Below are 26,850 nucleotides of genomic sequence, written 5' to 3'. Positions count from 1 at the left end.
TAGTCTACAAAGTAAATAGAGAAAACAAAACCTATTGATTTTTACCTTCAGTTATCACTATAAACTGGAAAATTCTGAAAGAGATGGGAATACCAGACCACCTGACCTGCCTCTTAAGAAACCTGTATGCAGGTCAGGAAGCAACAGTTAGAACTGGACATGGAACAACAGACTGGTTCCAAATAGGAAAAGGAGTACGTCAAGGCTGTATATTGTCACCCTGCTTATTTAACTTATATGCAGAGTACATCATGAGAAACGCTGGGCTGGAAGAGGCACAAGCTGGAACCAAGATTGCTGGGAGAAATATCAATAACCTCAGATATGCAGACAACACAACCCTTATGGCAGAAAGTGAAGAGGAGCTCAAAAGCTTCTTGATGAAAGTGAAAGAGGAGAGTGAAAAAGTTGGCTTAAAGCTCAACATTCAGAAAACTAAGACCATGGCAAATAGATGGGGAAACAGTGGAAACAGTGTCAGACTTTGTTTTTTGGGTTCTAAAATCACTGCAGATGGTGATTGCAGCCAGGAAATTAAAAGACGCTTACTCCTGGGAAAGAAAGTTATGACCAACCTAGACAGCATATTAAAAAGCAGAGATATTATTTTGCCAACAAAGGTCTGTCTAGTCAAGGTTGTGGTTTTTCCAGTGGTCATGTATGGATGTGAGAGTTGGACTGTGAAGAAACCTGAGTGCCGAAGAATTGATGCTTTTGAACTGTGGTGTTGGAGAGGACTCTTGAGAGTCCCTTGGCCTGCAAGGAGATCCAACTAGTCCATCCTAAAGGAGATCAGTCCTGGGTGTTCATTGGAAGGTTTGATGCTGAAGTTGAAACTCCAGTATCTTGGCCACCTCATGCGAAGAATTGACTCATTGGAAAAGACCCTGATACTGGGAGGGACTGGGGGCAGGAGGAGAAGGGGATGACAGAGGAAGAGATGGCTGGATGGCATCACCAACTCGATGGACATGAGTTTCGGTAGGCTCTGGGAGTTGCTGATGGACAGGGAGGCCTGGCGTGCTGTGATTCATGGGGTCGCAAAGAGTCGGACATGACTGAGCAACTGAACTGAACTGATTATTTTTTTGTCTCTTATTCTTAAATTTGGCTTTAAACCAGAGCATTTATGTGGAATTTAAGAGAACCTGAAGTCTAGAGGAATGTTTTATTTGATAAATGGAAGGAAATCATTATTGTAGGCTTTTTTCCGAAAGGGGTGAGGAGTGCTGAATCTGGATAGGTGGGGTGGGCCTTAGTTGGCTTGGGAGCATGAAAGTGACTTGAAAGTTTTCCTGAAGTTTGCACCTACTTGAAGAGGACCTTGGAGTGTCCAGGAAAAATCTACTTTTTGATAGATTGGATTCTCTATGTGGCTTTACAACCAACCAGTTAGTTTACTTTGTAGCCTCTATTCTGAGTCAGACTTGGAGTTGGCCATTCTGTGCTGTTCCAGAGTCAGAGCTATGTGGCTCAAGTTTCTGTTTGTAAGAAATTTAAAGCAAGAGGCTGAAATACTTATTTGAAGAATTTTGAAATAAACTGTTTGGACATCTGGGGAGTGCTTTGAGAAGATAAAACAAAATGCTGTGAAAGGGACATTAGTACCTCTAACAGTCCAAAGCCCAGTAAAGAATCTGTAGGTAATTTATTTATTTTGTTTCTTCAGTGGAACTGATTATTTTCATAGTAACCATGAAGAAGACTACTTGAGAACTTAACACTGCATGAGGCTTTATACTATATACTTACTCATTACGTTATCCTTTTCTCACTACATCTTGAAAAGTGTTGATTCCATTTTACAGATGAGGAAACAAGTTCAGAGATGAAGTCACTTGCCCAGACTCATATTAACTAATACCTAGTGGAATCAGGATTGAAAGCTAGGTTTCCCTGAGACTCTAAAGCATTTATTTTTTTCCCCACTGACTCATCTGCCTTTACTTATTTATTGGTACCTTGAAGTCAGCAGAACACTTGTCAAGTTCCTTGTCATTCGACATCATGAATTGTGGAAGACAGGTGCAAATATCCCTATTTTACAGAGTGGGGAGCTGAGATACAGGTAAATTAAGGACTTGACTAGGTACATCCAACTTAAAAATGGTAGAGCTGGGCTTTGGACTGGCTGTGATTAATTCTTCTGATCTGAAGTCCATTATCCCATCCCCTTTATAACACTTTTCTGCCTGCTGTCATTCATCTGAACATGTGAAATCTTGCCCTTGAAAAATGTAATGTTTTGTATTGCAGGTAATTAAAAAAAAAAATTCCAGCAAAATGCTGACATTTTAGGGAAGGGGGAGGTATTCATTAGCATCATGTCTGACTGGGAAAACCTGGCAGACAGGATGGATAACATCTGCAAAACAGCTCACATTTGCTTTGCTTCTCTATTTTCCCTTTGAAAATAAGGTACTTGTAAACTTTATTCATGCTGCAATTCATGGAGTCACAAAGAGTTGGACATGACTGAGCGACTGAACTGAACTGAAACTTTATTCTCTCCTCTTCAGATTTGGAATTCAGTGACTGGGGAACTAGTGCGTATCTATGATGAGCACTCAGAGCAAGTCAATTGCTGCCATTTCACCAACAACAGTAATCACCTTCTCTTAGCCACTGGTTCAAATGACTACTTCCTTAAAGTAAGTGTGAATGAGAATCATGTAGATAAATTTGATAGATATATCAGAACATCTCCTTTGATTTTTGTTTTTCATATATTGTGTTAATCAAGGATCTTTTGGTTATAGGGATAGAAACTTTCATGTTAGCTTAAGCAACAACAGCAAAAAGGATATTACTGGGTCTTGAAACTGGAAAGTTTGGTAGGAGCCTGTCTTCAGGCATAGCTGATTCCAGATGCCTAAACTGCATTCTCAGGCTCTTAAACTCCTCATCCATCTCTGGATCCTGTTTCCCTCTGTGTTGATTCAGGCATATTCTATCTGTGTGGCAGGAAATATGGGTATCCTTAGCTCCAGGTGTGCATGGTTACTACAGCTCATAATCAGAGTAAGGGCCCGTAGTTTTCCTATAGAGAAAACTGTGTTGTACAATATATCCCTGTAGCTTATTTTATACGTGATAGTTTGTACCTCTTAATCCCCTGCCACTATCTTGCCCTCCCTTCCTTCTCCCCACTGGTAACCACTAGCTTGTTCTCTGTATCTGTAGTCTGTTTCTTTTTTGTTATATTCACTAGTTTGTTGTATTTTTTACACATATAAGTGATATAACACAGTATTTGTCTTTCTCTGACTTAATTAAAATTAATGCTTCTCAAGATGAAAAATTGTTTGGGATAGATATACAACAAATATCTGTGAATGACTTTTGACGTTTCCTTTTAACATTTTGTAGGATGAGGAAGTTCATATTTCCTTTTTTTAAATACAGACAAAATTCTCTAAGATGTGGGAAGTGGTTATTGGTTGGTCAACCATTTTAATTAAGGACAAGTTTTACTTTAAAACCTGTCATTCCACACCTGCATTTCCATGAGGTCTGTCAGAACTTACTTCTCGTGCTTTTTGAACTGAGAGAAGTCAATGAAAAGATGTAAATCTAAAGTTGCCCCCCTGTAACTTCTGTTATCTGCAGATTTGGGTTTATCAAGACTGGGATTAAAGGAGCCCAAAATGGAGATGGACATAAAGATCAGGACTTAACCTCATTTACTGATTATTCCCAAAGGATTTTTACCAAAATTAATTTTGAGAGATAAAAGATTTCTCCTTCTTTGTTTAACCTAGGTAGCATAAATCACCAGAGATGACTGTTGCCTTTTGTTTACATTTTTTATACTTTTCAAACATACCGCAAAGGAGAAGGAATAATCATGAACCCCATGGTGTCCATTGCCTAGCTCAAACGATTATCAGCATTTTGCCAATCATATTTTATTCCCCTACTACCTCCCATTTTTTTTTGAACTAAGCATTTTATAGCAAATCCCATCATTTCACTCAGAATGATAGGATGTATACTTTGGCATGTATCTCTCAGGTACATGCATAAATAGCATAAAACATAAATAGCACGTCATTATCAAACCTACCATAGTAAATAATTTCATAGTATACTTGGTCCATATTCATTTTTTCTTATTAGTCTCAAAACATCTTTCTACCATAGATTTGGGCTTCCCAACGTGGTGCTAGTGGTAAAGAATCTGCCTTCCAGTGCTGGAGCTGTAAGAGATGTAGGTTCTGGAGAAGGAGATGGCAACCAACCTACTCCAGTCAGAATCCAAACTTCAAGTGGCATTTGATTGATAGGTCTGTTAAGACACTTTGATTCTATAAACGTTCTTCTTCCTGCTACCTCTTTTTTTATGCCACTGATTTGTTAGAGAAATTGAGTTTTCCTGTGGAATGTCCCACATTCTGGATTTGGTTGACTGCTTCCAGGAAGGGTTGTTTAACTTGCTATTCTGATCCATTATGTTTGCTGTCAGATTAATCTATAACTATCTTTACAGTCTTTGTATTTTTGAATCATTTTTTAGAGTGTTAACAGATTTTAGCCTAGTTAGTAGACTCAAGGTTTGTATCGGGAAATCTTAGCAATGACCGTTTATAGAGTTGGATAACTTAGCATCTCAAAAAATTACAAATAAAATGTAATTTATTTTACATGTCACTTATTATAGAGCTGAATAAAAAAAAATTCAAACTGCTTTGTTAAAAATAAGCAATGGCTAGTTTAGTGCTCAGATGAAAGCCTAAGTAAGTCTTCAAGTCCCTTAGATTTAGGTGCTGATTTAAGGGCCACCCCATTACTTGTTAATCCCATGCTCACCTTTATGTTTGACATCTTTGTCAAACTGAATTGAAGATATTCCTATAACTGGAAAAGCTTAATTGGGAGGGAAGGAAGAACTTTACATGATTTCTAATTTTTCCCCATTCAGTGGTAATTTTTCAGTTATCTTTTTATATTTATCAAATAGCTCTGGGATCTGAATCAAGAAGAATGTCGAAATACCATGTTTGGCCATACAAATTCAGTCAGTCACTGCAGATTTTCACCAGATGATCAGGTTTTGGCCAGTTGTTCAGCTGATGGAACATTAAAGGTATGCTTTTGTTCATTGTTAAAGTGGGTTTTGCATAACTGTATTATCTTATACTTGGGTTATGGAAATAGGTTTCTGTTTTTCCCATTGCTACAGAAAGCTTCTTCCTTCACCATCCAGGAGCATTTTGAATGTAACTGTAATTCCTTGTCATAATGATTGTTTATTAATGGTTTACTACCCTATGCTTTAAAGTTCATATAATTGAAATTCTTTGGTTTTTTAGAAATGCATTTGTTTATTAATATTTATTTTTGGCTGTGTTGGGTCTTTGTTGCTCGTCGGACTTTTCTCTAGTTTTGGCAAGTGGAGGCTACTCTCTGGTTGGGGTGTGTGGGCTTCTCATTGCAGTGGCTTCTCTTTTCTTCTTAGAGCATGGGTTCTAGGGCATGGGGAATAAAGTAGTTGCAGCTCTTGGACTCTAGAGCACAGGCTCAATAGTTGTGGCACATGGGCTTAGTGGCTCCACAGCGTGTGGGATCTTCCAGGATCACGGATTGAACTCTCATCTCCTGCATTGGTAGGTGGATTCTTTACCACTGAGCCACCAGGGAAGCCCAAGTTCTTTAATTTTTAAGCATTATATTTAATTTATGATTTGTAAAACCTTTTGAGCTCTATGATATCAAGTTTGTAAAGTTCTTGTTTTTATTTATCATTTACTTATTCTGCTTTTTATGTTCCTATATTCCTGTTCTTGAGAAATCATGGGGGGAAAAGTCAGAGCTAGGGGAAGAAAAATATATTCAGCCTCCTGAAATTTATAGTGTTTAAAAAAACTAAATTTTTAAAATCTCCACCTTCTCAATAAGATCCTAGTGCCACTTTTTTTTTTTTTTTTTTTTTTTGCCATTTCCTGTCTCTGCTGTTATTCTGGTCTTCCTTTTGTGCTGAATCCAGCCTTCTTTGACTTCCTCATCTCTCTTCCTCATCTCCCTTCCCATGCTGTAGTGTTTGCTCTGGTTCATGGTGTCAGACACTCATGTCTCATAGCAACCTTCTACCGTATATTTCCATCTGTTTATCCCAATACATAGCTGCTAGATGAACTCTCTACCTCTGTTTTCAGCTTGCCTTTTTTAGCTGGAACATGAAAGTACCAAGTTCTAAATTTTATAAACCCAGGCTCATCAGACACACCTCTAAGGCCCTTCACCCTCATCATTCTTATCTCTGTTCCTATTCAATATACTAATTGTCACTTCTGGGCAAGATAATTTTGGGTGCTTATTTCAACTACTGTCCTTATATATGTATTTCATAAGTCTTTTTTGGAATTTTTTTTTTTTTTGCCTCCAATTCCCTTATCTCAGTTTTTGATGACCCTCAACTTTATAAATTTAAACAGTAAATGCAAAGCCTTCTTCAGAAAGTGTTCTCTTATAACATCCATTCATCTGGTTGTGAGAATATATATACATATCTATCTACCTGTATCTGTATGTATAGATGGAAACTGCTTGATCTTCTGATTTCCACTTTAAATTTAAAAAAAAAAGATTTATTTAAAAAATTGTCGCTGTGTCAGGTCTTCATTGCTGCATGGGCTTTTTCTCTAGCTCTGTTGAGTGGGGGCTACTCTCTAGTTGCAGTGTGCAGGCTTCTCATTGCTGTGGCTGCTCTTGTTGCAGAGCATGGCCTCTAGGCATACAGGCTTCAGTAATTGCGGCACATGGGCTCAGTAGTCGTGGCTCCCAGGATCTAGAGCATAGGCTCAGTAGTTGTAGCCCATAGGCTTAGCTGCTCTGTGGCATGTGGGATCTTCCTGGACTAGGGTTTGAATCCATGTCTCCTGCATTGGCAGGGGGATTCTTCACCACTGAGCCACCAGGGGAGCCCTCCACTTATAAATTTGTTGTATGGTTCAGTTCAGTCATTTTTCATGTGTCTTCTGTTTCTTTGATAAGGTTAAATATAGGTTTATGACCTGCAGAGACCTTGGCATCTTGTTGTAACTCTGAAGTTCATTGTACACAGTTGTACTCAAAACATGTGCTCAGTACATTTTCTTGGCATGTTCCTCTTCCAGGGAAATACTTGAACCCACCAGGCTCTGTTTGGCTTGTTAGAATCTCTAGAGATTTGTTAATGCTGCTAGGTGACTTTTAAGTTACAGCAAGCTAAACTCTCTTGATGCTCATCCTTTGGTTGAATCTTTAACCTCTCTTTGTTGACTGAGGATATCTCATTTTTGTATAGATTACTTCAGGGCATCTAGGGATTTTCTGGGTAGAATGTTACTTTATAGAGTTTCCTAGCATTTAGTAGATGTTGGGAGCATTCTTAGAACATTCAGGTAAATGAATTTGGCCTCTGTGACATGTTCTCTGTAAATACCAAATATCTGTGTTTTCTTTGGGATGATCCATGTCAGAGGAGGTTTTTCAGAGGTCTGGTGAAGGCAACGTTCTGAAAGATTCTTTCAGTCTTGTAAGTTTTTGATTTTTACTTAGAGAGTGAGTTCAGAAAGCATTTTATATCTCAAGGCAGGTTCTCCTTTTACCTCCATTGCTAATCCTAAGTTCTGGGAAGATTCCTTTATTATTAGGTTCCTAGGGCTTCCCTGGTGGCTCAGAGGTAAAGCGTCTGCCTCCAATGCGGGAGACCCGGGTTTGATCCCTGGGTTGGGAAGATCCCCTGGAGAGGGCAATGGCAACCCACTCCAGTACTCTTGGCCTGGAGAATCCCATGGACTGAGGAGCCTGGTGGGCTGCAGTCCACGGGGTCACAAAGAGTCAGACATGACTGAGTGACTTTACTTACTTAATGTTGAAGAAAGTTGTGAAACCAGGCCATTTATCTGTTAAACAGTTTCAATTGGTACAATTCAACTAGGCCTTCTTTGCTGCCAAGTAGTAGTTTGTTCCTTGAATTGAATTCACTATAGTGCCTGTTCCAAACCTTTTTTGTTGTTCTTAAGCCCCCAACCCTGTCACTATATCTCTTTCATTTTATGGAGATAACTTTACCTCATACCTATTTAGAAGGTTGACACCACCCAAGAGCTACCCATCATGAGCTCCCTCAGAAATTGCCATAAAAGACTCTACCTGCTACACGCTAAGGTGCTTCAGTTGTGTCTGACTCTTTGTGACCCTGTGGACCATAGCCTGCCAGGCTCCTCTGTCCATAGGAATCTCCAGGCAAAAATACTGGAGTGGGTTGGAGTGCCACGAAATACTGGAGTGCCATGCCCTCCTTCAGGGGACCTTCCCCAACCCAGGGATCAAACCTGTGTCTTATGTCTTTTGCATTGGCAGGAGTGTTCTTTACCTCTAGTGCCACCTGGGAAGTAAACGGCTCTACTGCACTTCTTTTCTCTCATCTCCATGCTCAGGAAGTCCTCTACTTGTGCCTACTGTTTCTTTTTTCCTTCTTCCTCTGACACCTTGCCCCATTGGTTATTTCTGTATTGCATTTTCAGTTTTTCTTTTCTTTTGAACCCCTTTCCGCACTTTACAGATGTTCTTGGGCCTTTGTAAGCATTATAAAACCAAAAAAGTGAAAACCCTTTGATTCTTCCTTGATTGTGTTATCCTCCGAAACATTCAGTTTTTCTTTCTGACTAGAACTTTAAATCACCTACACTTGCCTCCACTTCCTATCTACTTGTTCACTGCTTAACCCTTTTTCAGCCTGGTCTGTCTTCTGCGTATTCCCTTGAAGAGTAAAATCCAGTTTTATTTCATTTTCATTCTTTTTGATGTAAAATCTAATGCTCTTTGGTAGAGTGTGGGATCCAGTATTTTTCTTTATCCAATTTTTATTCTTTCCCATGTTATCACACTCCTGTTGACCACCTGTGTTTCCTTTTTGAAACTCATTTGACATCGATGTTTTCTTCTTTCTTCTCCTGTCATTCTTGCTGTGCTCTGCATAGTTGCTCAGTTGTGTCTGACTCTTTGTGACCCTGTGGACTGTAGCCCGCCGGGCTCCTCTGTCCATGTGGATTCTCCAGGCGAGAATACTGGAGTGGGTTACTATGCCCTCCTCCAGGGGATCTTCCCAACCTAGGGATCAAACCCAGGTCTCCTGCATTGCAGGCGGATCCTTCACCGTCAGAGCCACCAGGGAAGCCTGTCTCTCTTACCCCTTCTTTAACTTTTTCCTTCCCATTAGAATATGGCCATTCCTCAAGCATTTAGTCTTGGCTACCACCTCCATCACCTTTTTTCTGTTCCATGTCAGCCAGTCTCATGGCTTTATCTCCTCTCTCATGTGAGTGTGTTTCACACGTGTTCTGTCCAGCCCTCGTTTCTCTTACGAGCTTATTTTCTGCATTTTTAACTGTCTGCTCATTTGCTGTAACTTAGATAAAACACTGTACCTCAAACTCACTGTGCTACAAACTGAACTCTTCATTTTTTTTCCCCCACACTGACCTACTTTTTATGGTTCCTGTATGTTTTCATGGTTTTGATTAGATCATTGTTCAGGATTTACATCATTCTGACTGATCACAGTTGGGCCATGTAGTATATGATGATTTTTCCCCCCCTCCTTTCTCATACAATACTTTGTTCTCTTTGGGATTAAATGTGTTGCACAGTTAACAGTGTTGTTCTGTGTTTTCATTTGCTAATTTTTTTTAATGTGCATATCACTCATCCATCTTCAAGCTATCCCTTGTCTAAGTTGCTCTTAAATAATTCAGTTTTTTGATTTGACATTTTCTCTTCTTAGAAATAACTTTCTTGGAGGCATCTGTCTTGTTCCATTGTGACTGGTGATACTATTTATCCCCAGTGTTCAGCTGCCATCCTGGGATCCTCCTGCTTTTCTCTTGCGTTGAAACCCTTGTTTCCTGAATTTATTGGTTTATTCTCAGTGTGGTGGAAAATCTCCCCTAACTTTCTAAGAAAGCATCTGAGAGGAAATTTTTGAGACCATATCTGTCTAAAAGTACCTTTATTCTAGCTTCATATTTAATTGATATTTTTGATTGCATATAGAAGGAAATAATTTTCTTCTTAGAATTTTGGAGACATTGTTCCCTTGTCTTTGAACTCCCAGAGTTTCTCTTGAGATGTTTGAAGACATTCTGATTCGTATGTGATCTATTTTCCTGGTCTTGAAACTTTTAAGATCTTTATAAAATTTCCAGTGTTTCTCTTTTTAGAATTTTCATGACAGTATGCCTTGGTGTGGGTTTGTCTTTGTTTATTGTTCTTGGCACTTGGTAGCCTCTTTGAATCTGGAAATTCATGTCCTTCAGTTCTGGAGGTTTTCTTTAATCATTTGATTTATTCTCATCTAGTTTCTTTTTCTAGAATGTCCGTTTGGGATGTTTTCTTATTTTTCTCCCCTCATCCATTCGTCCTACTTCTTGGAAAATTTATTTAGCTTTATTTTCGTCTCCTATTTTGTTTTAAATTTCTGCTATCATATTTTTAAGTGTACCCATTCTTTTTTTGTTTTTAAATGATGATTAATTTTATAAGAGAGTATTCAGAATATGCCTAGAGAGAAAAAAGTCTCTTTACTCCTGTTTCATGTGGGTTTGGAGAAAGTATGGAGGTGAATATATGTGTTCTATCTGCAGAACCCTGTTTTGTTTCACTAACGCTATTGTCTCTTCTCACCTGTGCTTGAAACGTGGGAATAATCTGTCTTTTCTCTTAAAATGTATTTACTGATTATTTATTAAGTACTTACTATGTGGCAGATTCTGTACTAGATGTTTGGTTTTTAGACACTTTTGAGAAAAATTATATTTCCTGGCCTGAGGTTGTTCAGGGTCTAGTGAGGAGAAAACCAAGTCATAGACAAACCATGAAGATGATGAAAGTATGTGTCAGGGGGCTCAGAGCAAGCAGGGTTCTGTGCGGGAGCATGTAACCCTTGCTACTGCTCCTATACTGCCCTGTCCTCCCTTTGCCTTATCTCTGCTTCCCTATTTTGTACCTTCACTTATGCTGACCCCTTAGCCTAAACTCCTGGGTATCATTTTGGTATGGAAATTGTTTCCATCTTAAGTTGGTGTAGTCCCTGGTGGCTCAGACGGTAAAGCGTCTGACTACAATGTGGGAGACCTGGGTTCAATCCCTGGGTTGGGAAGATCTCCTGGAGAAGGCAGTGGCAACCGACTCCAGTGTTCTTGCCTGGAAAATCCCATGGATGGAGGAGCCTGGTAGGCTGTAGTCCATGGGGTCGCAAAGAGTCAGACACTACTGAGCGACTTCACTTTCTTTCTTTTTTTAAGTTGGTGTAAAGAGGCTGATCTTCAGGCAGGAGAGTGAGGAGGTAAAAAGTGTTTCCTCAAGCCCACAGGTTTGGTAAAGCATTTCCACTGTGTTGTGTGTTTCCCTTTAAATGACTCATCTGACATATCTTGTGATTTTATTTTTTTTAAAGGGGAGCATCTTTTTTAAAAGTCATCATTGAATTTATTACAATATTGCTTTTGTTTTATGGTTTGGTTTTTTGGCCCCAGGGCACGTAGGTCTTAGCTCCCCAACCAGGGATTGTATCCATACCCCCTGTATTGGAAGGCGAAGTCTTAAACCACTGGACTGCCAGGAAAGTCCTGTCAGTCATTTATGTGCTTGTCTTACCTCCTTTACTACCTCTAAACTCCTTGAGAGTAGTGTCTGTATCCGATTCATTTATATAATCTCACAGTGACTCACCTCATGTGAGCAAGATGATAAACCTTTACCGTGTCCCTTCAGATTGAATTAAGACTTCTCGAAACTCAAAGGAAAAACATTTTAAAAGTCTTCAGGGACAGGATTCTGATTTCATTGGTGAGTATCAAATGTGATTGTGGAGCACAGAGCGTTAGCAGCAGGGGGACAGACATTACTGCACCCTGGGTGAGAACTGCTGTGTTTGTGGCAGCTTTCCCACAGAGCTATTAAGCCAGTGTCGTTGGCTGGTTTGCACTGATACAGTGACGTGCAGTAAGCAGACATCCTGCAAAATGATGCTGGATAACAGCATTTCAAGGTCAATGTCTTGTAAAGCTTTTATTTTCCAAAATGATGGAGAACTGTAAAATTATTTCTTGCCCCAAATGGCTCTGTAATCATCTAAGTGTTTTATAGTGTATCATGTTGATAAACATGTGTTTTTCAGGCCCCGATGATAAACTGTTTCAAAATGTGAGTTTTATTTAAAAATTGCCGTTTAAACCACACGAGGGCCAGGGTGCATGTGGGCCCTGGATACAGGGCAATGACTAGCCCAGAATGAAATTCAGGTGTTTATTTGGTCCCTCGACATGTGGAATTTCATCACTCCTTGGATAGGAGCTAAAGTCAGGCCCACATGTAGAAGATGTAGTGAAACCGGGTTGTATTAGTTTTCTTTTTCTTCCTTAAATCAAGGCAGTGATTGCTTTTGTTTTTCGTGTTAAGAGGGAAACCGTGTGATTTCGCATATAATCTGGCTGATATGACTGAAGCTTCTGGCACTGGAGTTTAGATTTTCTCTCTTGAGTGTCAAGAAGGGCTAACAATACTTCAGAAGTCTCTTTGGGTTCATCCAGTTTATCTGAAGTTATTGCATGGGGAAAGGTTTTGGGTTTGGCTGTATTTCTAGTGTATATAATCTTTAAACTTGAGAGATTTAAACATGTGTGTGCTTAGTCACTTGGTTGTGTTTGACTCTTTGCGACCCCATGGACTGGAGCCCACCAGGCTCCTCTGTCTATGGGATTTCCTAGGCAAGCATGCTGGAATGGGTTGCCATTTCCTTTCCCAGGAGATTTTCCTGATTCAGGGGTCAAACTTGTATCTACTCTGTCTTTGGCAGTGCAGGCAGATTCTATACCCACTGAGTCATTGGGGAAGCTTGTGTCTGGCCAGTCAAATCTGGTTTTACTCTTGGAGCTGTGCTTTGGAAGCTGAGTTGAAGCCTGAGGAACAGCTTTTTTGTTTGTTTTGTTTTGTTTTAAATCCTTGTCCTCTACCAACGCTAGGTCTGTGTATGGCAGCCATTATCATTCTGTGAAGCTGGGACACTGCACAGGCCAAGGGGAGTGAAGATGGCTTTAAAAGTAGTTAAAAGTAATTTCTGGCTGCGTTGGGCCTCTATTGCTGTGCGAAGTCTTCCTCTGGTTGCGGAGAGTGGGGGCTGCTCTCTGCGGGGGGGCTGCTCTGTGTGTGGGGGCTTCTCACTGAAGTGGCTTCATTGGTGCTGGAGCGCAGGCTCCTGGGCACTGGGGCTTCAGTAGCTGTGACTTGCGGGCTCTAGAGCACAGGCTCGATGTTTGTATACAGGCTTAGTTGCTCCACAGCATGTGGAACTTGCCAGACCAGGGATCGAACCCGTGTCCCCTGCATTGGAAGGTGGATTGTTAACCACTGGACCACCAGGAAAGTCCAAGATCTTTTTTGAAGCCCTTTGTTTTTTGGGCTGCTCAGGTGGCTTTGCTAGTAAGTGAGGTTTGGTCTTTTGTCTCCCACTCCCCAGGATCCAGTTATTTTAGAGACTCCTTTAGCCCCACCAAGTGCCCAAGACTGCTTCCTTTGAGCATAGCTTTGTTTTGTATTTTCAGGGACTTCCTTATATCTCTGGATGCTCTGCTAGCTTGTGGCTCAGCTTGGACTGGGTCCTGTGTGTCGCGTGCATGCTGTGCATACAGTAGACTGTGAGGCACGCCTCATGGCTGGCACAGCAGAGGGCAGCAGTGGCAAGTCGTGAGTCACACCTTCCTTCTTTCTTATACGCTCATCCTGCTGTCAACGCCTAATCTTTAGCCTCCTCCACACCATGCAAGGCTCTTTTAACGTTTTATATAGTTTTACATTCTTTTTTGGAGTGCTTTTAATTTTTTTTTCTTTTTAGGAAGGTGATGAATGAAGCTGGAATACTTAATTTAAAAGCCTTATAAAAAGTTATGCATAATGAAAAATAATTCATTAAGTGAACTTGAGTATTTTGTGTGACATTCAATCCAGGTTGGATTCTAGAGGTGTGACTTGAGATCAAAACAAACTTAAAACATTTTTTTAATTTTTGAAATTTGAAGCTTTGGGATGTGAAATCCGCAAATGAGAGGAAAAGCATTACTGTGAAGCAGTTCTTCCTGAATTCAGAGGAACCTCAGGAGGATCTGGAAGTGATAGTGAAATGCTGTTCGTGGTCTGCTGATGGTGCTAAGATAATGGTGGCCGCGAAAAATAAAATCTTTGTAAGTACTGGTATTTTAAAAAGCCAAATTTAGTCTAATTTAAAGAAAGTTGAAACACCTATTGATTGTTGCATTTTACACTGTTTATTGACATAAAGTATAGCTGAATGTTTTTGGGGCAGATGCCCTAACCTCCTGTAGTTCTTAGAACTATGCTTCAGGGAGTGTCCATAGGCCTTGTGAGAAAAGGTCTCCATGGTCAAACAGGTTTGGAAATGTTACGTATTACTTTCCCTATTAGAGGTACTTTTCCCCCTTTAGTGTATACTAATATATAATATCTATGGCGTCTAGAAGCCCTACAATAAGGAAACAATTTATGTTGTTTACAACCAGTGTATCTCAAATTGATCTAAAACATAGATGGAATGCTGGCTGCATCACTTAGCCCACTTCCCCCCACAATTTACCAGTACATTGGTTTAGGTGACTTTTAAGAGTACTTTCTTAGCCTTAAAATATTATGATTTGGTGACTGATAGAAATACTTATCAACAACTGAAGTTTGTGATATTTCTGTGAAGTAAATGAGGAAGATATGCAAAAGAAGGTAAATGCCTAGGAAATGCCTTCTTTTTTCAGTTCTTGTAACAGTTTACATTTATAGTATTCAGAGTGCTCTTATATAGAATTTCTCTTGATATAACTACCCAAAGGACACAGCACATTGCAGTAGCCCTATGGTAGTAATGTGTCCAAAGTTACACTGTGATTTGGAGACCTAAGTCTTCTGATTTAGGGCCCAATGCCATTACATTCTGATGGTAATTTTAAAAACTTAATGAGCAATATTCAATTACAGTTTTATTTCATTTTCAGCTTTATTGAGGTATGATTGACAAAACTGTAAAATATTTAAAGTGTGTATAACATGATGATTTGATGTATGTATACATTGTGAGGGCTTCCCTGGTGGCTCAGTGGTAAAGAATCTGCCTGCCAGTGCAGCAGACCCAGGAGACCTAGGTTCAATTCCTGGGTTGGGAAGATCCCCTGGGGAAAGAAATGGCAACCCGCTCTAGTATTCTTGCCTGGAAAACCCCATAGATAGAGGAACCTGGTAGGCTACAGTCCTTGGGGTTGCAAAAGAGTTGGGTGTTACTTGGCGACTAAATAACAACATACATCGTGAAGGGATTACTCTCGCTGAGCTAATTAACATATTGTCACCTTACATATTTGTCTGCTTTTCTTCCTCCCTCCCTTCCTTTAAGATGTTTACATTTTACTCTCTTTTACAGTGCAATTCACCAATAGTCACCATGTTATACATTAGATCCACAGACCTTATTTATCTTGTAACTAAAAGTTTGTATCCTTTTGTCAGCCTTTCCCTATTTCTCTCACCCAAGAGATTCCAGTTTTAATGAACACAATTGAAGCATACATATAGTTGTATAAAAACTAACAGAGGGACTATTTATATTATTATTATTGACCTAGTAGTTATGACCCTTGGATCTCGGTTGCTTATAGGTTTTTACCCCTTTAGCAGGAAACCAAAGACAAATATATCTTTTTGTCTTAAGTTTGTTAAAGTCTATAAACGCAGAAAGGAACTCTGCATTTACAAGATGTGAAGATTTGTAAAATTTGCCATTTTAGCTATTTTAAAATACACAATTCAGTGGCATTCATTATATTCACAATGTTGTATATGCATCTATCACCATTTTTCCAAAACTTTTTTCATCAAACAGAAACACTGTAACCAATAAGTAGTAACTCCCTCTTCAGCCCCTGGTAACCTCTAAACTATGAATTTACCTTTTCTAGATATTTCATATAAGTGGAGTCATATAGGTCTTTTTGTGTCTAGCTCATTTCATTTAGTGTAACATATCAGGGTTCATTCATGTTGTGCTGCTGCTGCTGCTAAGTCACTTCAGTCATGTCCAACTCTGTGCGACCCCATAGACGGCAGCCCACCACGCTCCGCCATCCCTGGGATTCTCCAGGCAAGAATGCTGGAGTGGGTTGCCATGTAGCATGTGTTAGAACTTCATTTCTTTTTATGACTGAATAATAATCTTATATGGATATGCCATATTTTGTTTATCCATTTATTTATTGTTGGGTTGTTTTCACCTTTTGGTTATTGTGAATAATGCCACAAGAACACTGGTGTACAAGTATATGTGTGAGCCCTGCTTTCAGTTCTTCTGTGTGTATGTCTAGGAGCAGAATTTCTGGGTCATATGGTAATTCTGGGCTTTTGATGAACCACCAGACTTTTCCATAGTGGCTGTATCATTTTCTGTTCCCACTAGTAGTGTACAAGGATTCCAATTTCTTCACATCCTTGCTAACACTTGCTTTTTTCCATTCTAAAAAAATTATAACTGTCATATTAGGTGTGAAGTGGCACCACATTATAGTTTGGTTTACATTCCCCTAATGACTGATGGTGTTGAGTAAAATTTGAACATTTAAAAATAGCTGTTCTAGTGAAAGAGGAAAATAATTTTATATTGCGTGAAATGCTTTCCTGTTTTAAAAATCTGTAGGCCAGCTCTGTATTTTACTGTGGTAAAACAAAGCTCTACCCTAAGATCATCCTTAACCACACATAGATTCCAGTTTCTTACTCTTGGTCTCTCTATTATTTTCCTGTCTTTCTTTTGAACTCTTTTGTGTTATTAGCCCACTCCTGTTATTACGTCTTTTTGTTACCCAATAATTGGGACAACTGTCTATTCTGTACTTGAAAAGTTTCCTTTATCACTCTCAGCCACTAATTCTTTTTTAAAAATTTATTTATTTTTTAATTGAAGGATAATTGCTTTACAGAATTTTGTTGTTTTCTGTCAAACCTCAACATGAATCAGCCATTGGGTATACATATATCCCCTCCCTGTTGAACCTCCCTTCCTATCCCACGCCTCTATCAGCCACTAATTCTTAAGAACAGCTTGTCCTGGGAAGCATTTTAAGTATGAGTTGCTGTCCTTTATTGTTGGCCCCTGATGCTGTGCTGCTTACTACCTATGTATGTTCACAGGGCTGTGCATTCACAAAACATTTTCATGGCACCCACTGGAAATTCTTTTTTTCCTTCCTGAAGACTGTGCCTTGGTCTTAAATCATTATATGGTATATTGGTATAAACATTTTTATCATTTGGCAAAAACTTTGGAAGAGTATGTGTGCACACGTGCTAAGTCACTTCAGTTGTGTCCAACTCTCTGCAACCCTAAGGACCCACCAGGCTCCTCTGTCCATGGGATTCTTCAGACAGGAATACTGGAGTGGGCAGCCATGCCCTCCTCCAGGGGACCTTCCCTACCCAAGGATCGAACCATGTTTCTCCTGCATTGGCAGATAGGTTCTTTACCCACTAGTGCCACATTCAGCATTTAAAAATCTTTCAGAAATTGAAATGAATTTTAAATTACTCAAATTTGAAAAGCTTTTTTTTTTGGTTCAAAAATGGGAAAATGACTGATAATGGAGTAATTTGGGCTCTGAAAAGAAATAGAAATGATTGAACTATTTCATTTTAGCAAGCCTCTGCTCTGTATTATTTTTATCATCTTCATTTATGAGCATGCATTTTCCCCTTTGAATAAATAAGCATTAGGAAGAACTGTTCTGTATATTAATTTGGCTAGTCCATTTGTGTATTCACAAAGGTTTTATTTCTCCCTAAGCTTTCTTGAGAGATCATCTATGATAAGTTTTCTAAGAAACAGATTTCAATATAAGCACTGTTTAAAAACTATATATATATTAATTTATGTTTTTTATGACTTAATTATGTCAATTATTAGTAGTTGTTTTTTTCTTTAGGACTTGAACTCTATGTTTGAAATGAGAGGGTATTCTTTTGGAAATAAATTTAGTTTCATTTTGGGTATAGCAGATATTTTAAAATATCTTACTTTTATAGACATCTCTCTGTTTTATGTTAACAGCTTTTTGACATTCACACCAGTGGCCTGTTGGCAGAAATCCACATGGGCCATCATAGCACTGTCCAGTACTGTGACTTCTCCCCCCACAACCATTTGGCAGTGGTGGCTTTGTCCCAGTACTGTGTGGAGGTGAGTAGTTGAATTTACTCTGTGAAGTCTGGGTCTCCAGAGGTACAAGAATGTCAAAAAACGGTTGCTTAAACCATTGACTGCTGAGAATGTTCGCTTGAGAAATCATAAAAGTGTTTTCTTCATAGCATAATAGCCTCTAGCTTTAGGATGTTAAGCCATATTGACAGCTTCAATATTTTAGCAGTGATTGAAGACTTGGCTTGACAGTATGACAGAGAATGACAGGCAGTATCATTCACTAAGCATTTACTGATGGTCAGTATGTGCCAAGGTCTGGGGAAAACAATGGAATGACCACTGGTTTCCTAAGCAGGAACATGGCATCTCTTAAATGTGGGCATAGACTCTTCTGTAAAACAGATGATGAGAAGTGAGTCCAGTTCAAATTTCTTAGATCACTGAGAAAGGTAAGATGGAAGTTAAATTTAAAATTGGTTAATCTAGGATTTTCATTACTAAGTACTAATGAATAAAATGACTTCTCATTCATATTTATAATTTTGCCCTTAATAGATTTTATTGTACTCAGTGTCTGTATCTAGAAGAATTCTACTCAAATGAGCTGCTAATATTAATTTTTTCAAAAGCAGTGAGTTTCCTGATTTTTTTTCCTCCAAAGATGGTTTTTCCAAGGTTTGTTGCTACTCATTCCTTAAGTGACTCTTAAAACCAAGTAATGGAAGCCCCTGTGCTTGCAGCATAAGAAGATAGATATGGGCCTTTATTTGGAAAACAGGGAAGTTCATTTGGTTCACAGGCTCCCTTCGAAGGAAGCTTGACTATGGCAAGTATTTCTTTAGTGTTCCGTGCCTGTTCCAGCGATTTTTAGTGGGTTTTCCAACCTTGCCCTAATACATGAAGGTGTGGCTGGAGAGTGGCTGAGCTGTAGTCCTTCAGCATGCAGATACAGATTAAGATGGAAGTGAGTGGTGAGCTCTAGAAGTTCTTCCTAATTCTGTGTACAGCAGTGCAGCTAACACTGAAGACCTTCCCGGTGACAATCTTCCCCTTGAGTGTGAATGGGCTCCAGTCCCGTTTGCAGTGGTGGTTAGGAGTAGGTGCGGTGGGCTGTGTTCTCTTCAGCAGAGACTTTGAATCGAAAGATTCAGAGCTACTAGGAGCTCTTGCACCTTACCTGTAGATCCTCAAGGTAGATGTGATTGGAAGTTTCCTCTTCCTGGATATTAGGAGTGAAGGAGCAACTCTTCTTTTACCCTTTCCATCACTTCTAAAATCCTTACCCTCTGTTTTTCTTAAAAAATCTCCAAGGAGCATTGTCTTCCTTTTTTTAAAGGTAGGCACTTACTTGGTTTTGGAGGCTGTGAACAACAGAAATGATGAGAGAGAGCAAGAAGGGAAGAGAGGAAGGATTTTCAAGTGAGATTTTTCAGTTGTGGAACCCTTTTCATTTCTGGCCTTTAGCTCTGTATGTCTCAGCTTGGACTCAAGATAAGGCAGAGAAAATTTCCTGTAACTCATTTATAATTATAGAACTCACTGATTGAAAACCACTGGGCATGTGATGAAGTACTTGTTTTGTCCATGCTAGTTCTAAAATCATAAAGTAGGGGCTGTAATTCAGAGTGTAATGAGAGGAACTCAGGCACATACGGTACTTCATTAGACTGGAATATATTTGAGTAATTTACAGCAAAACTCAGGACAAAATGCAGCCAGGCTAGAGACAGACATTGACAATTTGTAACAAGCTTGAATAACAGGAGACAAGTATACCTGTACAATTAGTACATTCATTTGTTGTAGGGTTTTGCAGTCATTTGAAATGAAGATTAGATGACAGAAGAGAATAGTCAGAATATGAAAGCCATTTAATGCTCATCCTGTTATTTTTTAGATTGATTTTAAAAAATATGTAAAATGTTTATATGATTCCAAATCAAAGCTTTATAAGTTTTATTCAGGGAAGTCTGACTTTCATCCCTATCCCTTCCACTCTGGTCCCCACCTTCTGAAGGTAACCATTTTTGTCTTAGCATCCTGATGTTTCTTTTTGCATGTATAAGCAGTATCTATATGTATAATATAGCCATATATGTCCATCTATTATATATATCACACTGTATCTAATACTATACTCAGGTTTATTTTTCATCTCATTTAGTATAGTTTGCATATATATAGTATTTATAAATATATATACACACACTTCTGCAAAAATGTATATACTGTTCTTTGCAACATATGCCATAGACTAGTCATTGTCAGAGTGTTTTTCTCATACTTTTTTTTAACGGTTGCATATTGTCCCATTTTGTGATTAATGAGGTTTATTTAGTTCCCTACTGATGGTCATTTGGGATTTTTGCTGTTAAAAACGATTGACGCAGTGAATAATCCACACAAGTTATTTTGTATTTTTGCTAATGTATTTTTGGGCTATAGTCATAGAGGTGGAATTGCTGGATCATTCTTGTTGTTTTTAATATGGTTGATATATTCAAAATACTTATTAATGTGATTTCCTATATATTGTGTTTATTCTGTAGCTGTGGAGTATGGACTCAGGTTTAAAAGTAGCTGATTGCAGAGGACATTTAAGTTGGGTCCATTGTGTGATGTTTTCTCCTGATGGAGCATCATTTTTGACATCTTCTGATGACCAGACAGTCAGGGTGAGAAATATTGAGATTTTCACTTTAAACATTTAATGATGGTAAGCTTAATCTCCTACCAATTGAGAAATTGATGGGCACTATTGGGGGGAAGTAAAACAGAAACTGCTAGATTCACATTTATCCTTGAGAAGTGCTGGTATATGGACTATATCAGTCACATTCATTCAGTACATGTACATTGAGTGTTACCATGGCCCAGGTGCTGGAAAAATCCAATGATAAAACTGCACTTTGGTTAATTTAAATATATTTCATCAGAATAACTTTTGACTCCCTACCTTAAATTCCCATATCCAATTACTTGCCAATATTATTAGATTCTTTTACTGTTCCTTTCCCTGGGTCCTGGTGCGCACAAGGTTTTGTTTGTGCCCTCTGAGCATCTCTGGCAGGTATGAGGTTTGAATGGATTCTACCTTTCTATTTTCTATCATTTATTTCTACTTTTCCATTTCAAGTTTAGGTACTCATTACCTGTTGTCTTTCTTATATTAATCTCTTTGCAAGTCTTTTCTTTCTTGGTTTTCTGCATACTGCTTGTGAGACATTTTCCTTATGTACAATGCAGACGTGTCATTTTTGCTCAAAAAGATAGTGACTGCCTTGCCTACCATTTGGAGTTAATAAATTGCTGTTAAAATTCTCTATGGTTAAGGCTATTCTATACCAGTCTGTCTTCTGATTTATTCCTTCAAGTAACCTACACATTTCCCCAGACACCTTGTACTTCCCTGCTTCTGTGTTTCTTACGTTTGGAATACCCTACTTCTCTGTATCTCTCCGTGTTGAAATCCTAAGAATCCTACGAGTCCCCTCAAGCTTTCAGTAAAGCCTTTCCTAGTATTCTGATCAGTGCCATGTAACGCCTTCAATGCCTTGTAACTTTGTGTCATTTTCTTATGGTACTTATCAAATTCTGCCTTGATAAGAATTTTACCTCCTCACCTCTAATGTGTCACTACCCCTCCAACTTGTTCACACATTTTAAATTAAGCTCTTGAGCCTGGAGACCCTGGTCTGTCCAAGTAGCATCTTATGCAGTATCTTGTACAAATTGTAGTTAAAATTCATTTAGTATTTATTGTATGCCAGACATTGGGCAGAGTACTGTGAATGTGTTAATTTGCTGATTCTCACAACAGTCCTTTTTGCAGCTGAGGAAGCAGTCACAGAAAGGTTAAGTCAGTGCTATTTACAGTGTAATAAGTCTCAATAAGCTTGAGCCAGAATGTAAATCAGCACTGCTTCCTTCATTAAGAAAGTCTTATTTTAAAAAATCAGCTGTATCATAAGCATACTGTTAACAGTGTGTTTAGTGATAGAGTTGATTCTCTTTCTGGTTCAGGCTCCTTATCTTGCTATCAGACAATTTGAGAAATAGCAGATTCTTATTTTTGAGTAACACAGGGTTAAGTAATATACCCAAAGTCACAACTTTGAGTAGAACTAGAATTCACACTAAGGTATTTTGATTCTAGCACCCATTGCTCTTAATAATGACTGCTTCTTACTATTCTTGTTAATAAGGTGGCGCTAGTGGTAAAGAACCTGCCTGCCAACGCAGGAGACATAAGAGACGTGGGTTCGATTTCTGGGTCAGGAAGATCCCTTGGAGGAGGAAGTAGCAGTCCACTCCAGTGTTATTGCCTGGAGGATCCCATGGACAGAGGAGCCTGGTGAGCTATAGTCCATAGGGTCACAAAGAGTTGGATGTGACTGAGGCATCTTAGCATGCACTGTTGTTTAGTCACTCATTGGTATCTGCCTCTTTTGTGACCCCATGGGCTGTAGCCCAGCCAGGCTCCTCTGTTCATGGGATTTTCCAGGCAAGAATACTGGAGTAGGTTGCCATTTCCTACTCCAGGGGATCTTCCCAATCCAGGGATCGAACCCGTGTCTTCTGCATTGGCAGGTGGATTCTTTACCTACTTCTTACCATTGAATGCAGGGAAGCCCTGCTTCTTACCAGAGAAGAGCCACCAGGAAAGCCCTACTTCTTAGTATAGAATGCAATTAATAAATATTTACTTTTGAATTATAATCTGATTGAAAATTTTCTAGCATAGGCATTTGGAGTGTGAAGTATGGTTGTATACCGTTTTAAGACTAAGACTGTCTTTACGTTATTTCAGAGAATGCAGTGATCTTACTGTATTTTTTTTTTAATCTCTTAATCAGCTCTGGGAGACAAAGAAAGTATGTAAGAACTCTGCTACAGTGTTAAAGCAAGAAATAGATGTTGTGTTTCAAGAAAATGAAGTGATGGTTCTTGCAGTTGACAATATAAGACGTCTGCAAGTGAGTATTTTTTAGAAAACAGTTGGAAAAATTGTTTTGATCAAACTCTGAGTTCAAAATGGACTTTATCAGGCATAATTGTCTAGTATCTAAGAAATGCTTAGTAGATATCAGTTGAATAAATACATAAGTTTTGAGCTGAGGCTCAGATATGCTAGTATTTAAAATTAAACCTTGCTTTACCACACTCCTCTCCTCTTGTTAACTGGAAGGCAGGGAGCAGGAACATGTAAGAAAATGAGACAAGATATTGGAGTGGAACTGGAGTGGAGAGAGAAGCAGAATAGAGAAGAGGAGAGGGGAGTAGAGGGAGCAGGCACATGGAAGGTGTGAGAGCTGACAAGCTTGAGACAGACTGGCAGGGGAGGCCAGAGCTTAAGTTCTGGAGCTGCAAAGCTCAGCTGGAAGTAGTAGAGGGAACAGTGACTGTTCACTCGGGAGACCCAGGTACAAGTTCAAGCTTTATCGTCAGCTAGTTCTGTGATGTTGAGTGAATTGCATCACTTCTCAGAGCCTCATTTTCTTCACCTAGAAGGTCCTTTTCACTTAAAAAAATCTGTAAGCTGGTTTATAAGGGTCATGTTGGAGTCCAAATACAGGAAGCAGAGATCTGGGAATAAATTGTCTACGGCATGTGGTAATTTCTCCTTGTCTGCTGTGAGGGTCAGAGTCCAGCAGTGAGACACCTCATAGCTTGTTCTGTATTTTACAAGTTTTACTGTTGTCCTTAATGTGTTGATGAGGAACTTCTCATGTCCTGTATTTCTGGTATGAATTGAAATGTGGAGTTAAACGTGGTTTCCTCATTACTGATTTTTAGCAGACTGTTCCAGTTGCGGTTTTTTCCTACTACAGTTTTCTTGTCAAGTTCAATACTTGTATTACCTTTATTAAATTTATATAACCTTTCTTTAGCAGTAATCGTAACTGTAAGACTTAAAGAAGTCATCTGACTATTAAAAGTATCATTTTATTATGTCATTGGTTGTGGAAGAGTTCAGAGAATAAACTGACCAGTAATCATTCCATTTAAGTGAACATACAGTTTTTTAGTCACTACTTAAAAGAACATGAAAATTGATTTTTGAGGGAAAGATATTCGCCTTTTAATAGTTCAGTCTTCATTTTGAATGCCTAAGAGAACATGCTGGGTAAAATATTGTGAAGAAAAAGGTACTTTTATTGATTGATCCTATAATCTTTGTCCCTGAAACAAAGGTGATTGCTTATTTCATATTGAAAAATAATTCAGGACTTTTAGGTTGTAATGCTTAGAGAGATTTATCCGACAGTTGATTTAAGCTTGAGAAATATTTTCCCAGGCCATATGTTTTAGTTGAATGATAGGCATTTTTATTAGTGGGATTTTTAAAAATAATCTTTAGTTTTGGTGCAGATTATGAAACGTGATGTTCTTAGTTTATACCTTACAAGTCCAGCCACCCAAGTTGTGCTAATGGGTTCTTCTCCAGTGCCTCCTTCTCCCAAAAGAAAGAGGAGAAAAAAAAAATCTTACTATGCATTGTCTGGTGAAGAATTTGGAGGATGTAAAACCCAATTTAATTTTAATTTGTCTTTTTATATAATGTCTGTCTCAGTCCTGTTTCACCAAACTCCTTGAAAAATGAGAAGTGCATTTTAACAAACGATAGCACTATTAAAATGGGCTCTGTGAAGAAATGGGAAAGAGTGTGTGGAGCTAGCTGTGAGATTACAAATCGGGCAGATGTGTCTCAGGGGCCGGCACAGCAGCTGCTTTTTAAACCTTTTAAAGCTCGTTTTATTTTATGAAAATGTATATGAACCACAAAAGTAAAATGAAATGAAAGTGTGAAGTGCTAAATGCAGCTGCTGAGAATAGAATAGGGCTTTGTTGTTCCCCTGGGAGCTCTTGTTGGTTATTTTCTGTTTTATTTTTCCAGTTTATTTTCTGTTTTATTTTCCAATCTCTGTTCTAAAGAACAAAAATGGCTCTTACAGTCTAATACCTGATTGTGCCTTATTTTTCATTAGCTCATTAATGGAAACACAGGTCAGATTGATTACCTAACTGAAGCTCAAGTGAGTTGCTGTTGTTTAAGTCCACATCTTCAGTACCTGGCATTCGGAACTGAAGATGGAGCCATTCAGGTATTCAGTTCTCGTCTGCAGAAGCATTCTGAGCAGTATAGTTTTTATTTAAAATTAAGTAGACACATGGCTTTGTAGACTTACATAGTAAATAAATCTTTCTATGGTATATTAGTCATACCTCTGTTAGATTAAAAATAATCTTACAATCCCATGGTTGTATATTTTTCATATTGTTTTTATTGCTCTGTCTCATACTTTTTGTCTTTTTGTGTTCTTTATTCACTGCCCAATTGTCTTGCTGTTCCTGAATTATATTAAACACTCTCAGAGATTTAGTTATGCAAAGAGCATTTTTTTCTCTACTTAGAAGCTCAGCCATATAGGGGTGTAAGTTGTTTCCATGTTGGTTCTGATCAGGTTCGTCGAGAATTTCAGTGTTGGTACCTTATATTTACTCACCTCACCAATCTTTGCTGTCCTGCTTTTGGTATTAGAAGTACACCTGTTTACCACTTGAGATCCTTAATTTATCAAATAAGATTAAATAAATAAAAATCAGGTTGAAGGAAAAAGGATAGTATAATGGAAATCATTTTGGGAAAAAAGTGATTTCATCACGAGTGAAATTCATCACAGAAGCATATTTTGTCTAGCTACATAATGGTTCAGAGAACAAGGTGGTTTTTCTCACTTTTTCTCACCTAGCTTTTTGGAATTATTTCTTAATTTGTTAATTATCACACTAGCCACATTTATTTTACATTGGCTTCATTGTGATAAGGAATTATACAAATACTTTCCAGTTCCATTTGCCCCACAAAGAGGAGACTATACATATATTTATATTTTTTGAGTTTTTTCCCCTTCCAGCTTTACTGAGATATAATTAACATGCAGCATTCTGGTGGCTCAGTGGTAAAGAGTCTGCCTGCCAATGTAGAAGACATGGGTTCCATCCCTGGGTTGGGAAAAACCCCTGGAGAAGGAAATAGCAGCCCACTCCAGTATTCTTGCCTGGGAAATCCCATGGACAGAGGAGCTTGGTGGGTTACAGTCCATGGGATCGAACAAGAGTCAGACACGACCTAGAGACTAAATAGCAACACGGTGTATGTTATTTTAAGCCGTATAGTGTAATTATTTGACTTACATTGTGAAATGGTTATCACAATAAGTTTAGTGAACATCTGCCATCTCATGTAGTTACAGAATTAAAGAAATAGAAAATTATTTTTCCTTTTTGATGAGAACTATTAGGATTTACTCTCAGTAACTTCCAGTTATAATATACAGCACTGTTAATCATATTTATTATGTTGTACATTATATCCCTTGTACTTATTTAGGGCTTATCTGCTTTTTTGATGTGAATTTATTTGACAGCCTTTTTGACATAGTCATTAGGTTTTGAGTTATGTTCTACTTTTCTTAATCTCTGCATTTGTCATATTAATCTTTAGCCTTTTTAAGTCTCCATAGTGTACTGCCTTCCAGCCCATTCATACCCTCTTTTCCTTTACCTGTCTCTCACCATCCTTTATCTTTCCTTGTCTGTTATTTTGTAAAGAGATTGCC

General features: G+C 38.6%; 1 protein-coding gene across 3 annotated transcripts in view; it reads left to right on the top strand.

The window, feature by feature from the left end:
• The window catches only part of APAF1 (apoptotic peptidase activating factor 1), an 80,473-nt gene that overhangs the window by 33,874 nt on the left and 19,749 nt on the right, over positions 1 to 26,850 (top strand). For all 3 annotated transcript variants that reach the window (XM_040234927.1, XM_040234925.1, XM_040234926.1), the window contains 7 exons: positions 2,520 to 2,651; positions 4,961 to 5,086; positions 14,061 to 14,222; positions 18,137 to 18,265; positions 20,776 to 20,901; positions 23,083 to 23,202; positions 25,216 to 25,332. In XM_040234927.1, the coding sequence (XP_040090861.1) occupies positions 2,520 to 2,651; positions 4,961 to 5,086; positions 14,061 to 14,222; positions 18,137 to 18,265; positions 20,776 to 20,901; positions 23,083 to 23,202; positions 25,216 to 25,332 (912 nt within the window). The remainder of the gene's footprint in view (positions 1 to 2,519; positions 2,652 to 4,960; positions 5,087 to 14,060; positions 14,223 to 18,136; positions 18,266 to 20,775; positions 20,902 to 23,082; positions 23,203 to 25,215; positions 25,333 to 26,850) is intronic.

This window comes from Oryx dammah, unplaced genomic scaffold (assembly GCF_014754425.2).
Source record: "Oryx dammah isolate SB20612 unplaced genomic scaffold, SCBI_Odam_1.1 HiC_scaffold_29, whole genome shotgun sequence".
Classification (NCBI taxonomy): Eukaryota; Metazoa; Chordata; class Mammalia; order Artiodactyla; family Bovidae; genus Oryx; species Oryx dammah.
Note: the sequence above shows the minus strand (reverse complement) of the source record. Positions and strands in the feature narration are given on the sequence as shown.